The sequence below is a fragment of the Aulonocara stuartgranti genome (genome assembly GCF_965226115.1).
Source record: "Aulonocara stuartgranti genome assembly, chromosome: 18".
Classification (NCBI taxonomy): Eukaryota; Metazoa; Chordata; class Actinopteri; order Cichliformes; family Cichlidae; genus Aulonocara; species Aulonocara stuartgranti.
Genome location: NC_138954.1, coordinates 22,442,722 through 22,456,955, shown reverse-complemented (window position 1 = coordinate 22,456,955; position 14,234 = coordinate 22,442,722). Strand labels below are relative to the sequence as shown.

At 40.4% G+C, this 14,234-nt stretch overlaps 1 protein-coding gene across 1 annotated transcript; it reads left to right on the top strand.

Annotated features, from left to right (window-relative positions):
- Nucleotides 1–718: 718 nt before the first annotated feature.
- Nucleotides 719–9,681, top strand: sirt6 (sirtuin 6). Its single transcript, XM_082512900.1, has 8 exons — nt 719–930; nt 1,377–1,504; nt 3,900–4,082; nt 5,373–5,432; nt 6,200–6,295; nt 6,387–6,467; nt 8,377–8,500; nt 8,652–9,681. The coding sequence occupies exons 1-8, from the start codon at nt 865–867 to the stop codon at nt 8,967–8,969; spliced, it is 1,056 nt and encodes a 351-aa protein (XP_082369026.1). The 5' UTR covers nt 719–864; the 3' UTR covers nt 8,970–9,681.
- Nucleotides 9,682–14,234: the final 4,553 nt, after the last annotated feature.

Below are 14,234 nucleotides of genomic sequence, written 5' to 3'. Positions count from 1 at the left end.
AATCAAACTCAGCAGATTTAGACATGACTGTAAAACACAGTGATATAAGCAGACTGAGTGGTATAGAAACAAGCAGGCACACAAGCTGACACCAATCAGAAACTGCTTTGAATATTTCAAATATTTTTAAGCATTTCAGGCAAAATCTTCACATTTTCTGCATTCACATTGCTTTTTTTTTTTTTTTTTTTTAAAGTTAGTTACTGTTGCCTCACTTGATATTTTCTCTTTTTCTGACTATACTCTATAAACTGTAGAGATGGTTGTGGGGTAAAATCCCAGGACCAGCTCATCTAGAACCAACAACTGTTACGTTCAGAGTCCCTAAATCACTTTTCTTTCTCATTCTGATCCTCAGTATGAACTTCAGGAGGTTGTCTTGACCATGTCTGCACAAATAAATGGACTGAGCTACTGCCATATAATTGGCTGCTTAGATCTTTCCATTAAGGAGCTCTGTGGCGCGCCTAATAAAGTGACGGGGAATTGTATCTATAAAACAGTCTTCATTCACAATGTAGTGCTATTAAAATGATTTTCAAATAATAATGTTAACTCAAGATAATTTATTACAAAAAATTTGTTTATTTCTTAAGATATCCATCATTTTGTTTATTAACTTTAATTTATTAAGAGACCTTTAGCATCCGTTGGTATATATGTAACAACTTGGAGGTTCAATGTGGAACGTCTTCTGAACACAGAGGTGAAGTCTTAATTTCCCAAAGTCCTTGAATGCAGCATCACCCAGTCGCTTTTTGATGTCGTCATCGTAACTATCGCTTGGTAAATTTTCGCCGCCCGGACAAAACACGACTAATTTTATTAAAGAAAAAAAACAAAAGTACACTACCGTCTGCAGCCATGTCTGTGAATTATGCAGCTGGACTCACGCCGTACGCAAACAAAGGTGTCTGCGGACTTCCTGAGGTAATTGAAGCTTTAAGAGCAGGTAGCTAGCAGGTTAGCCGCGGACGTTTGTCGCATAGTACGTTTGGAGAGCTTGGTCTTTAAAAACGGCAACATCCGAAAGTAACACGAAGAGCTTCTGTTTGTCTCCAAGCATCGGATAATAATCCACGAGTAATATCACATTAGTTATACGTATTTTATTAGGAAGTGCACAGATCGTATACTGATACTATCTTCAGCACACACGTATAGGTCTGAAAGCTACAAGGGGAGGGGGTTAGAGGAGTCACAAATACCAGTACTTCAAAACTGTCAGTGTTTCTTTTAAATCAGTGCTGAGCTGTAATAAACTGTGTTACAGCTGTGTGCTTGTACCTTTTGTCAAACAGACTTATTCATTGTAATTTGATTTGAATGTGGCTCTCGGTCAGCTCTTGAAGTCGCGTTTTTCTCTTCTGCTGCAGCACTTTGATAATCCTGAGGAGCTGAAGGCCAAGGTGGAAACTCTAGCTCAGCTGATTAAAGAATCTCAGTACTTGGTTGTCCACTCGGGAGCTGGGATCAGCACCTCGGCAGGTATCCCCGACTTCAGGTGAGACAAGAACAAAAGTGTTTTTTTGTTGTTGTTTTTTTATGTTGACGTGCAGTTTTTTGCATAGATTGTGCACCTCTAGGCCAAGTTACATTTTCTTTTAGAAGTGCAAAGAAGGAAATACAGTTCCAACAAAAACAAATATTATGTTTTGTTTTCTGGAGCCCAAATCTTAAGAAAAGAAAACACAAGACATACTTAATTTATCTCAGATTTGGGAAGTTCTTTTCTTACAGCAGGTCAAAATCATCACCATCACCACCTTGGCAGATGATACAGTTGGGACACTGAGTAAAATGTGAATTAAAAACACAGTCTAATTATTTGCAAATCTCATAAACCCACATTTTTTTCACAACAGAAAAGGAAACAGTTAAAGTGTTTAAATTCAGACATTTTACTACTTCGCGTAAAATATTAGCTAATTTTGAATTTAATGGCAGCAGAGCAAATCAAAAAATTTGCAGTCACATGCTTTGATTTTAATGATGCACCAGATGTTTTTCCACCAAGACTCTTCTACTGTGAATCTATGCCATTGTGATAGATGCAGTATCCACAGAAGATGCCGCCTAGTTGTTAATTAAAATATATGTAGCATCTGATTGTTTTGATTTTATGAAATCTGAGTTGCAGTTAAGAAATTTTATCAGTTTAAAAAAAGTCAGTGTTACCGATTCATTCCGATTATTATAATGCTGTTAATTTAGAGTTTTGATCAGCAGTGATTAAAACTGGCAGTAAAACCTCACTGTTGCTTAATGATAAAATCTTCCAAGTGTGTTTTATCCTTTGAGCCCGAAGTTGGCCAGTGTTGCTTCACGGTTTTGTCACTGAATATTTTTCAGATGGAAATTTTATGCTTTAATTGACCTTAAAGAGTGAAGTCATGAAATTTAATAGGCAGCACAAATGAATGATTCTGATTGTTTGTTTGTTTTTAATTTGTTTAATTGTTCTCTTATGATTAGCACATATTAGCATCATCAAATATCATAGCTACAGAAATTGTTACTGTGTGCAGAAAAGCTGTGTTGTGCAGTCATGAGCTCCACCAACTAAGAACAGCCATGCACCACCACCCACAGGATCCAGAAATAGCTATCAAGCTGTCAATCCCTTCCATGTCTGGGCCGGGTGAGGTTTCCTGTGTTGAGTCCAATTAAGTCAGGACTACGACAATATTTGATTGTCTTTGAACCTTGTTCTTGAAAGTCGGAGAGGTCAGGAGATAGAGAAGGTCATCTACCAATTAGTAGGTTGGTGGTTCGATCCCTGGCCGCTCCAGTCTGCATGCCAAATATTCTTTGGCAAGATCCTAACCCCAAATTGGTCTCCAATGTAAGTAAGCGCTTAAGCATAAGGGGAAAAAAGTGCTTGTGTAAATGAGGCATGTTGGGAGAATAGAAAGCGCTATATAAGAATCAATCTATTCACTGTGAGCTGAGCATTTCTGATATCTTTTTGGTATTTTGGGAGATGTAACAAGCACCTCTCGGCTTATTCTCCTGTTTCTCTTGTAGTACCGTGATTTGAGCAGAGGAGGGTGGTGCTTGCTTACTTCACATAAGGTCTAGCACTGTGTAACACGCACTGAAAATATAATGGAAAATACTTCTATTGTCTACTTAGATTGTCTTTGGTACTGTGGCAAATGTTTGCCTCCCGAATGCAGAGATGTGGAGCGGATAGAGGTCTTCATTGTAGTCATTCAGTTGTACTATAGATTATGTGAATTCACACAAACGCATAAATACTCGGATGTGAAGGCAAATTAATATTTCATTGCTTCGCCTGTCAGCCAGGTGGAGTTGACCTTGGAGGGTTTATCATTAGAGCCAAGATTAAAACATACACATAAAGCTCACAAATGCAAACTGTGTTCCCTCTGCTGCTCAGACACACATAAACACACGTACTCCAGATCAGAAGAAATTCAGCTCATTAAGTTACTGTTACTGACACCTTAATACGTAAATGTAACAGCTTCACAGACTAATGTCGCGCAGCATCGTTCACGGGGTGATTAGGGTGTTGTATGCGATGCACGCATCACTCCCTCACTGCCGATGAGGCTTTGAGCCGGTCGGCTGAAAGACGGGGTTTTTAAAGTCCAAGCTGAGAGCAAAAGATGAGACATGTGGTTGTCTTTTTGGATTTGTAGGATGCGCTCTATCGTCTGATGCTTAATGATAAGTTGCATGCCCTCAGAGTAACTTGGCAACTGTCACGGTGTTAGACAGCTCCAGCAGCGAGTGTACCACTGTGTTCATCCAACCATTCAGACATCCACAACTGACAGATAATCACAGGAGCAGAAACGGAACAATTTCACATTGAACATCATCCACATAGTCAACAAAAGTTTTCCTCTCTAATCTTTATTTTCTTTCAGGGGTCCCAAGGGTGTGTGGACTCTTGAAGAAAAGGGTGAGTCACCTCATTTTGATACTACATTTGAAGATGCTCGCCCAAGCTTCACTCACATGGCTCTCCTGGGACTGCAGAGGGCAGGGTACCTCAAATATCTCATCAGCCAGAATGTGGATGGCCTGCATGTGCGATCAGGCTTCCCCAGGTAATTTAAATCGTAGAGACATTGCTATTCTCTATATGCGACTATACAGTATATGTCAGATCTTAAGAATATCACTAACTTTCACGATGAATGCTTTGGAGCTGAAGCAGAATGAATGGAGGAGGTGTAAAGTAGCTCTTTAGCTTTCAGCCTGACTTGTTTATGAAATGCATGCAGCAACCACATTACTGTTGTTTTCCCCCAATCATATCAATTCATTCCCACATGTGACTCATTGTGTAAATTTTGAAGCTGCTGCTGTGTGATAACAGCTGCGGTGAATAGCTTGAAATAATTTTCAGTGCAATGGAAAATGTTTGGTCTGAGTCTGGGTTACACAGCCATGTTGGACTAACCCAAGGCCAGGAGTCCTATTTTTAATTCAGCACATACATCCAGCCTTTATGCATATTGGAAGGCTTGCTTTCCCTGGAAGCCGGGGGGGTTTTTTCGGGGGTTTTTTCTAAGCCTTCCTCCACCCTCGGTCAGGTTTTTTAAATGAGACCAGGAAGCGTAGCGGTGCTTCTCTGAGGAAATAATTAAGCTGGCGAAGGAAACCAGTTGGGCCTAATCGGCACAGGTGCCAGGTGATGCTCAGAAACTAATATGAGTGCTCAGAATATTTATAAGAGTCCAAGTTGAAAAGAAGGATAGAGAAAAAGTTGAGCTGTAGTGTCCTCACATTACAGGGTTTTTCCTGGGTCGAAATAGCCTTTGTTGGATGTTATGTACGGTAACAGGCCATGAATCGGTGGTATTTGGCTGAAATATTCACAGGTTTTTATTACACTATATTGGCAGAAGCATTTACTCAGCCATTCAAATCATTTAATCCATTGCCACAGGTGTATAAAAAAACAGCACCCAGCATGCATCATGGTGTGGGGGGGGCCCACATGAGCGAGTTTGGTGTGGAAAAATTTGACCCACCTACACAGAGTCCTGACGTCAAACCAATAGGACACCCTTGGATGAATTAGAGCGGAGACTGCAAGCCAGGCCTTCTCTTCCAACATCAGTGTCTGACCTCACAAATGCACTTTAGGAAAAATGCCAAAAAATTTCCATAAGCACTCTTAAACCTCGTGGAAAGCCTTCCCGGAAGAGTTGAAGCCAGGATGTCGCTCAGGTTCATATGGGTGTAGAGGCAGTGAAACCTCAGTTAACGAATCTACTTTAAAAAGTATTTTATAACATTGGTGGTTATTTAGTTTCAGTTCTGGCACCAAAAAGTTATATCTGCGTTGGCGACGGTGAATAACACGAATACCATCTGCCTCTCTCTGTCAGGGATTTGTTATCAGAGCTTCATGGGAACATGTTTGTGGAGGAGTGTGAGAAGTGTGGCAGGTATGTGCATGCACACAAACACAAAAAGTTACATTTTGATAAAAACAGCTTGTCTTACATTGAATTCACATTTCATTAGGCGCTTGTTTGGCAGTACCAGCAGCAAAGCACAAGGCTGCCACATAGTGCGTAAAGCATGCAAATAAGAGGATCTGTTTATGTTTACTGCTTAAGAATGCACGTATCCAAGGAGTCCTGCACCTTACATTTCCTACGGTCACAATGGACTTTCTACCATCTCCCTCCTGGAATTTGCACACAATCTACATGGGTAATGTGTTGATCAAAACATGCCGTGGTAGTATTCCTCTTTATGTATTCAGAGGAGTTCCATAAGTACACAGATAGTTGCTCAGAAGAGCCCTGAAGCAGATGCCCCGCAGCAGTAGAAACCCCATGCTGGTTTCCACTTCCAGCAGGTAAAAACAAAAACTGGCAACACTCAAAGACGTAAATGTAAGGAGTGGTTCCCCCTGCACACGTAAGGGATCCTAATGTGAAATGAATCTGGAAAGAGCAGGACCGCAGCAGCTTAATCCACACTCACTATCTCCAAATGCTCTGAAATCTTTAGAGAACCTTTTTGGAAAGTCCACCGTTTAGGTCTAAAAGACGTGTGGTTTGAAGTAGCCACTGAGTGTCAGGCTTTGTGTAAAATTAGACCTTGCTTTGATGCCTTGGGAGCAGCTTGATCTTCTTTCTTGTAATTCATGTAAAGCTGCTGTGGACGCACTGAGAATTAAATGGAATTCTTGTTGGTTTTCCAGGCAGTACGTCCGAGAAAAGGTGATCGGTGTGATGGGCCTGAAACCGACAGGACGCTACTGTGAGGTGGTACGATCCAGGGGGCTCAGAGCGTGCAGGTGACACATGCGTAGGCTTGTGCATTTTAAAGACTCGAAAAGTGAGTCATTGTTGATTTATTATTTCCTTTGTGTTTCCTTAATACTAAAGAGGGAAGCTGATCAGCACTATACTTGACTGGGAGGATGCTCTTCCTGACAGAGACCTGAACAAAGCAGATGACGCAAGCAGGTGAGAGGTGCAGTAGTTTGAACTCCTTTTTTTACTTTATATTGTAGATGTTCTTTGTTTAACCATCTGCTTTGATAAGGCGGAAACAGAAAATGTATGCTCTTTTCTGTCAGAGTTCCTCTGACATGTCTGGGTTTTTTTTCTCAATATAAAGCGAAAGCAGTAGTTCAAACACATCCTGTGAACTGAAAAATGTGGAAACTGTTTGATTTGCTTTAGCCTTCTGTGGCTCTGCTATTGATCCTGACATGCAAAGAAGACCTTATTTGAAAACCTTTTTAGGGATTATATATGCATTGCAGTGCGCTTTGATGTCCCCATTTTCCTCTGGAGTGTGAACATTTGCATTCTTTCCCTCTGCAACAAAAAAACCCTCTTATTGCTTATGTGTCACCTTGATGCGCCGTTTGTAATGGATGTATTATTACTAACTAAAGTACAAAGGGGAGATTTGGAGCTCTGACCATTGAACTCTGAATTATGTGTTCATGGCAGCGGAAAAAGGTGAAAAATTACCGAGCTGTAATCAATGTGAGGTTTAGCTGCAGTTCATGCAGTGGATTTGTCCGGGCGCAGACCTGGGAATCCGTCCGTTGCACCGGTTTGAAGATGAAAACGACCAAATTTGTCTGAGCTCAAGCGAGCAGGGGACAGCACAGTGCAGGAGTTCAGCATGTGTTCATTGCACAGCTGGAAGTGTTGCGTGTGATCAGACTGTATATACTGAAATTTGATTTCTGGCTTTAGTTGTGTTTATTTTATTTGTGGTTTAGGATTGGAGCTGCATACACTAAGTATCTGTTTTAGTATCTGTTTTATTTATTTGTTTGCCATTTTTGCCTTTGTGACTGTAACAGCCGAGGCCAGAGGGAGGGACTGTGTGTTTGGTTTGGACTGCTTCTCACATATGAACACAATATCTCTTGACAGCCTTGAGCGGATTTCTTCAAAGTTAGAACAAACTGATTAGAATTCATAGTGAACGCTCACTGGAAACGCTCAGTGTGGCTTTAAAAAAAAAAAAGAAGACATTTTTCGTACCATAACGCAGAAGCTAATTTGCTATTTATAACAACAAACAGCACAAGTATGTTATAGAATCAAATTGCAAAAGCTGTAGTCTGAAGAGTAACTCACGCGCTGTACCTTGACTGGCTGACATAGAAAGTGCCTTGAAGCTGACCTTGCCATTCATTCAGTTTCAGCCAGGATAAATGAGCTTTAACTGCCTTTTTACTGACAGATACAAACGTATATATACACGGGCCAAAGACGTGACATTTTATCGAGGTGTATAGTTTCTGTTCATTCATTTTATGACATTGTGGAGTTTATTCTATAAAACTTATTTTTAATTGAATAGATTTTCATTGCATTCAAATATATATTCTTTAACAATGTCAGGTGCCTTAGCTGCCTGTTGAATGAACAGATTTGGACGACTAAAAATGCTGTTCAAATGATAATAAATTTAAAGTAAAAAACTGTGGAGCGGTTTTCAGCCATCCGTCTTCTTCTGGTTATCCAATTCGGGGTTGCGGGACAACTGGAGCCTATCCCAGCTGCGAGCTGGGGTACACCCTGGACAGTTTGCAAGGCTGACACGGAGATACAGACAACTATTCACACTCGTATTCACACTTATGGCCCATTTAGAATCACCAGTAACCTAACCCCACTAACTTGCATGTCTGTGGACTGTGGGAGGAATCTGGAGTAGTTGGAGAGAATTAGCCCCGGCACAGGGAGAGCATAAAGTAAAAGTCAGGTGGTGCCACTGCAAGAAATGACACCTAAATAAATGAATAATGCAATTTAACACTGTAAGATAATCTATTGGATATATAGATTGCATCAATTATGTACGAATGATGAAGAACTGGTTTGTGTGTGGCGTCGTCCTCTTTAGACGAGCGGACCTGGCTCTGACTCTGGGCACGTCCCTGCAGATCAAACCCAGTGGAGACCTCCCACTCCTCACCAAGCGCAAGGGTGGCAAACTGGTTATTGTCAACCTGCAGCCGACCAAACACGTGAGTGTCATGTATGCAACACCAACACATACAAACGCATGCACGTGTAATTATTTACCTTTGAAGTGTTGAGTGATTTGTGTAAATGCTGGAAAAAACACTGATTATTATCAACCATTACCTCAATGGCTGCAATTTTCTGTGAGTGCAGGACAAGCATGCACACCTGCGTATCCATGGTTATGTGGACGACGTCATGAAACAGCTGATGGAGCTGCTGGGACTGGAAATCCCAAAGTGGGATGGACCAACTGTCTGCGAGAGCTCCACAGCTACCACTGAGACCACCGCCGATGTCAAACCACCGCGTGGAGTTACTGCGAAGGAAAAGGTGGAAAAGAACTTTGTTAAGGAGGAGAGGAAAAGAGAAGCTTCACAGCTAACGGACGATGGAAGCGTTAAGGAGGAGACAGTTTCAGTAAAGAGGGAGAGAGCGGACCTCCCAGTGGAGATAAATGAAGAGAAATAGCCTCAGGTGCTCTTTCTGAAAAGCACGCCACAAACCCGTCCACAACAGAACCTCACAGCCGAAGGTGATTTGAGCTGTTTCACGGAGGTCAGAGCTTCTTCTCATCTGGAACAAAGACTTTTCTAGTGCTGTAGTGGGTTTTTTAATCAGAGATTTCTGACACTCCCCTTGCTGTCATGTTAAGCGGCGATGTGAAACTGATGCAGCTCGAGCCTGAACGAACTCTTGAGTTACAGAGAGGATGTAAAAGTTCCTCCTGCCACAGTATGGGGCATCTCGGGCAACAAGGTGTTTTGCTTTAGTTGGAGAGCAGGGCTGTTGCAGGTGGGATAATGAGATGAGATCTGAAACACTTCATGACAAATATAGTTTTAATCAGGTTTGTAAGATAGCTGCACCATATTAAAGCTTTATTCATAGCCATGTGCTCCAGATCTCATCCCTGGAGACCTTGTCTCTAAAGACTCTTTAGTTCAGTAGATAATGAAAAGGAGAAAGCAAGCAAGCATTTAGAAAATATGAATAACAAGTATCTACTTTGAGTTGAGGGAAATTTCAGTTTTGATTCATAATCATGCTGTATATTTTTAGGAAAATATTTATAACTCAGGATAAAAGTACTGTGCTCTCAGTTTGTTTGTTTGTTTCATACAGTTTGTATATGTTTTGACAATAAACACCAAAAAATCTGTGGAACAATCTGTATACAGTGTTGCTTAGTGGAGATCAGCATTTGAGAGAACCTGGACTAAGCTGTGCTGTGCTCGGATAGTGTGTGACTAATTGTGTTTGCTGTGATTTTACACCTCTGAGGTCAACATTTCAACACTTTAGTAATGTTCAGATTCTCTCTAATTGTGTATCGCTGCTTTATGAATGAATGCTGTTATAAGGTCTATGGCAGAAATGACCTCAGTGACGAAAGGAGAACATCTGTTTTTTTTTCCCACCCCCACCTAAGTCAAATTGGTGCTGCATCTGGATTGCACTTACCTTCTCTATTTTATGAAGCCAGAATATCCATTTTGTGTAATGGGTCACAGGTGTTTGCAAAGGTAGATAATTACTGCGGCAGACGCGTGGCTGCTTGGCTGTTTCAGTCCATTAAGGCACTTGATCTGACACACACAGAAGCAACAAATGTTAAAGCTAAAAACACAACAGCTGCAGACACAATGGCATACACTTAAACTGCCTGAATGTGAACGGATCATTAGACACTGTCTACCTCTATTTAAATGTGTTTTAATCATGTCTACTCGAGAGAAGTCCACATGACCTCTTTTTACCTTCAGAACTGCCTGTGGCTTAGATTCAACAAGGTATAGTAAACTCACTCATGTTTAAGAGACCAGTGCAACAGGCAACATTTCTCCAATTTTTCATTGTCCAATTTAGTGAGCATGTGTAACCTGTGTCATGAAATCAATATCCTTTTTTGCTGTGAAAGTGAAATTTAATTTTTATAGTTCAAAGGGCAAAAAAATACATTAAAAAAAGCTTTTTAACCAAAGCAAACGAGAAGCATTCAAAAAGGTCCAGGATTCCACTTAAAAATCAAAACGTTGAAACCATGAAGGGACTGAATTTAATCACACGTTTTTTAGTTTGTCAGGAACTTCACTGGTTTGCATAGGAATATTCTGAGAGGCAGTAATACAATCCAATAAAACTTAAATTTACCCAAATCCACCTTGTAGCCACACCTTGCTTGACAGTTTGGTTTCACTCAAGTTGAAGTGGTCTAATGTTCAATAAAACCTGCGTTTCTAAACCAGGAATAACAGATCTTGCTTAGATGAGCTCAGCTAGGTGGAGTCTGATTTATGGATTCCCAGAACTTCATGATGATACCTCTTTTCGAAGGTGTGTTAGACCTGACAGAAGGGACACAGGAAGTTATCTTCAAAACAGGAAAAAACTTGTGAAGAGTTTCCTTGGTGTTTGGTAGGAAGTGGAAAGTTGTTTTTTTTTTCAGCAGCAGCTTTTCATCCTCTTGATTTCAGCGACAGGGATGCTGGTCAGAGAATCGGAGCCCTGATGTGACGATTTGTACCCAGGGCAAAGGCAGCAAAATACCACATTAAAAATGTTGATATAATGAAGTCTGAAGAACACTTTTCCATTGTAATTCAAAGTGCTTCATTTAGAAGAGAGCAGGCACACCATCAGGGGTGGTAGCTTCATGCTGTGAGGAAGCATTTCACTGGTAGTTACTGGGAAAGTGCTTTTAAGGAAAGTGAGAGCAACCAATAATGACAGCAAAAGTCAGAAAACCCTGCTACAGACTTTCAAAAATATATATACAGTCAGGGAGTTCATGCTCTCTTGTGCTTGTCACACAAAAGCAGGCGAGCAAATCGTGGAACCAGAGTCTGCAGCTGCTTTAGAGAAGCTCCACGTTCAGTATAACCGAGCTCAGGTGAGTCTCAGAGGAAGAACGGAGAAGCTGTAACCATTGTTACTGAGAATGACATCAAGAAAGACAGAAACTAAATGTGATTGAGACACTGGAAATTCTTTAAAGCCTGAAGTACCGCTGACTTTGAGCAGGATGTGCTTAGACAGGTTTCACTACTGCAAATATGTTATTTCATCAGAGCCTCAACAGTCACGAGTTTATCAGAAGCTTTATCTGTTGACAAAGCCTGATAACGTACCGTCATGCGTCATAAAGCTTCCTTTTATCCATTTTCAGGCCCAGCTTCCCTCTTTCTGCATCATGGCATCCTCTCCGATGAAGAAATTAATCAACTTTTTCTCAGTTGGAGGCATTTATCCATGAATTCACAAAAACATTTATCTTATGCCAAACTGAAAAAGGATAGGGAATTTTATAAGGCACTAAATTGATGTTTCAGTCCATCAGTGGAGATTTTTTTTTTTGTTCTGTGTCCTGATTGAAGTTGCAGTTGGCACCAATTAAAGGCTTGATGACCCTTTTATCCTCACATTGGATTTATTTGATGTCATTATTTCATAAACAATTTCAGACACTTGTGTGGGAGACAGAGGAAAAGGACTTTGTTGAAAACCATTTTAGGAAGTCGCCTTTTAATTATAAAATAATTGAGTCACGTCTCTCACTGCTGCATACGGATTCGTTATTACGGCTCCTGGAGGATCACTCCCCTGAGAGGGCTGTTCTTGTTTTTTCCTGCTTACGCTGGAACACAGTGTTCCTCGCATAATATCAAAGATAACTGCAAATTTAATTTACCGTCATGGCCCATAAAGCGGCACATTGGTGGAGATAACTATGGTCTTAAAAGTGCTATTACAGATGATGCTTTCGCAGACAGAGAATAACACTGAAGATTAGATTGCTAAATAATCAGTGCAAACATAATCCCGAGCTGTTTGTGAAGTTTTGCCTGTGTGCACCACTGCAGTGGGGTTTACATCAAACAATCAAGATGTGATTGAAGTGCAGACTTTCATCTTTAATTCAAGGAGCTTAACACAAATTTGGAATTGAATGTTCAGGAATTACAGACATTTTTATTTGCAGTTCTCCATTTTCAGAGGCTTAGCATTAACTAGATAAACTAAGATAATTTTAAACGTAAGGATTGTTTTTAATACTTAGATGAAAAATAATTTGCAGTCAATGACTTTCTGAAATTTAAAATCCATGGAAGTCACCAAATGCTCTGTTTCCTCCCTTGAGATTCTCTGCCTGCCAGACTTTCAGTTTGCTTGTTTGTGAGTCTCTCTCTGCCTCTTCAGGAACTGAAAACGTCACTCTGTTGGACTGAGATCTCGGCTTGGCCATTGAGAAATATCCCATTGCTTTGAGAAACTCTTTGATTGCTTTTGCAGTTTGTTTTTGGTCATTATACTTTTGCACGGTGAAGCTCTGTCTGATCAGCTGACCAGTGCATTTCTCCTTTTTCAGGATGAACCACACTGTTGATTTGGTCATTCAAAAAGTTTCTGCTGTTTGTCTGAAAATGTTATTGGGGTTTTTCAACCTAATGATGAACTTCACTTGCACTGTCATCTCTTTGGTCCTCACATTTAGAATTACAGTGAAAAACTATACAAATTCTTTGTCATGGCTTCACCGGGTCATGAAACTGCTCATCAGCCAATTCTCCAACTGTTTTTAAGCCTCTGAAAATGGAGAGCTCTGTATAAAAATAACTGTAATTTCTAAAATGTTAACGCAATTTTCTTTGTAAAACTCCTTGAGTTAAAGTTGAAAGGTTATATATTCATTTGTCGGATTTAAAATCAGGTGATTGTGGTGATGTACAGATGTGTCTTTGTCCAGCAAACTGTAACAAATTAAAAACGTACTTCTTCTTTTTTTTTACAGTGAGGCTGATCAGAATTTAGTGAAATCAGTTTCAAAAAAATCTGCACGAGTTAAATAAACAGATGGTGAATTGACATGAAAAAGAGAAAAACATGTAAACCAACCATGTTTGTGGCCTTCTGTTGGGCAGTTAGTCACCATTTCTTTTGAGAATCATTCCTGGATACGAATAAAATGTTCTAGTTGAAGGATTTTGAAGGTCATGTAGATATAATGTATCAGATAACGTTATTAATTAAGAATTTTTACAGGTAAACAAGCTCCACAACTGATACTTAAGAAATGTTTCCACTTAATGGTGTTTCAAAAGCTTTCAGTGATGAAATCTCTCCATGATGAGGACCATGATTAGAAGCTGGACTTTCAAACATGGTGATACCTGTGACATGAGGTTGAAAGCTCTAGAAGGCCACTGCGTGTCCCCTGAGGTTGACTGTGTGAGATATACGGTACTGTGCAAAAGTCTTGGGCCACCCATGAGAAGTATGTGCAGCAATTTATTTGAATATACGCACAGTAGCCACACAGTTTGCACAGTTCTAATGTTCCGGGATCTGGGGAAGCCAATCCATTACTGATGTTGCACTTTTGTGTGTGTGTTTTGAAGCTGTTGCCAGTCATAGCTTTCCAGATGGTATTACAAGACTGATGAAAATCTGAGGAGGCTTTTCTGCATTCATAATTACATTAATTTTGACAAGATCTCCATCAGATGAGTCTCTCCAGTGCTGTGTCAGGTCTTTGCTGGATTTCCCCCCCTATTTGTTAAGGAGGTGACTTTCAGATACTGATCATCTGCTGTAGATGAAGTCTATCTTCAAGTTCTTCTTTTGTCCTCGTCTTGTCCAATTTCCTCCAATGTTTTAAGGATACGGTGCACACCATGGTGCCATGGTCTTTGGGAGTCACCTTGTTGGCGCAAAAATATTATTTTATGCCCGTCA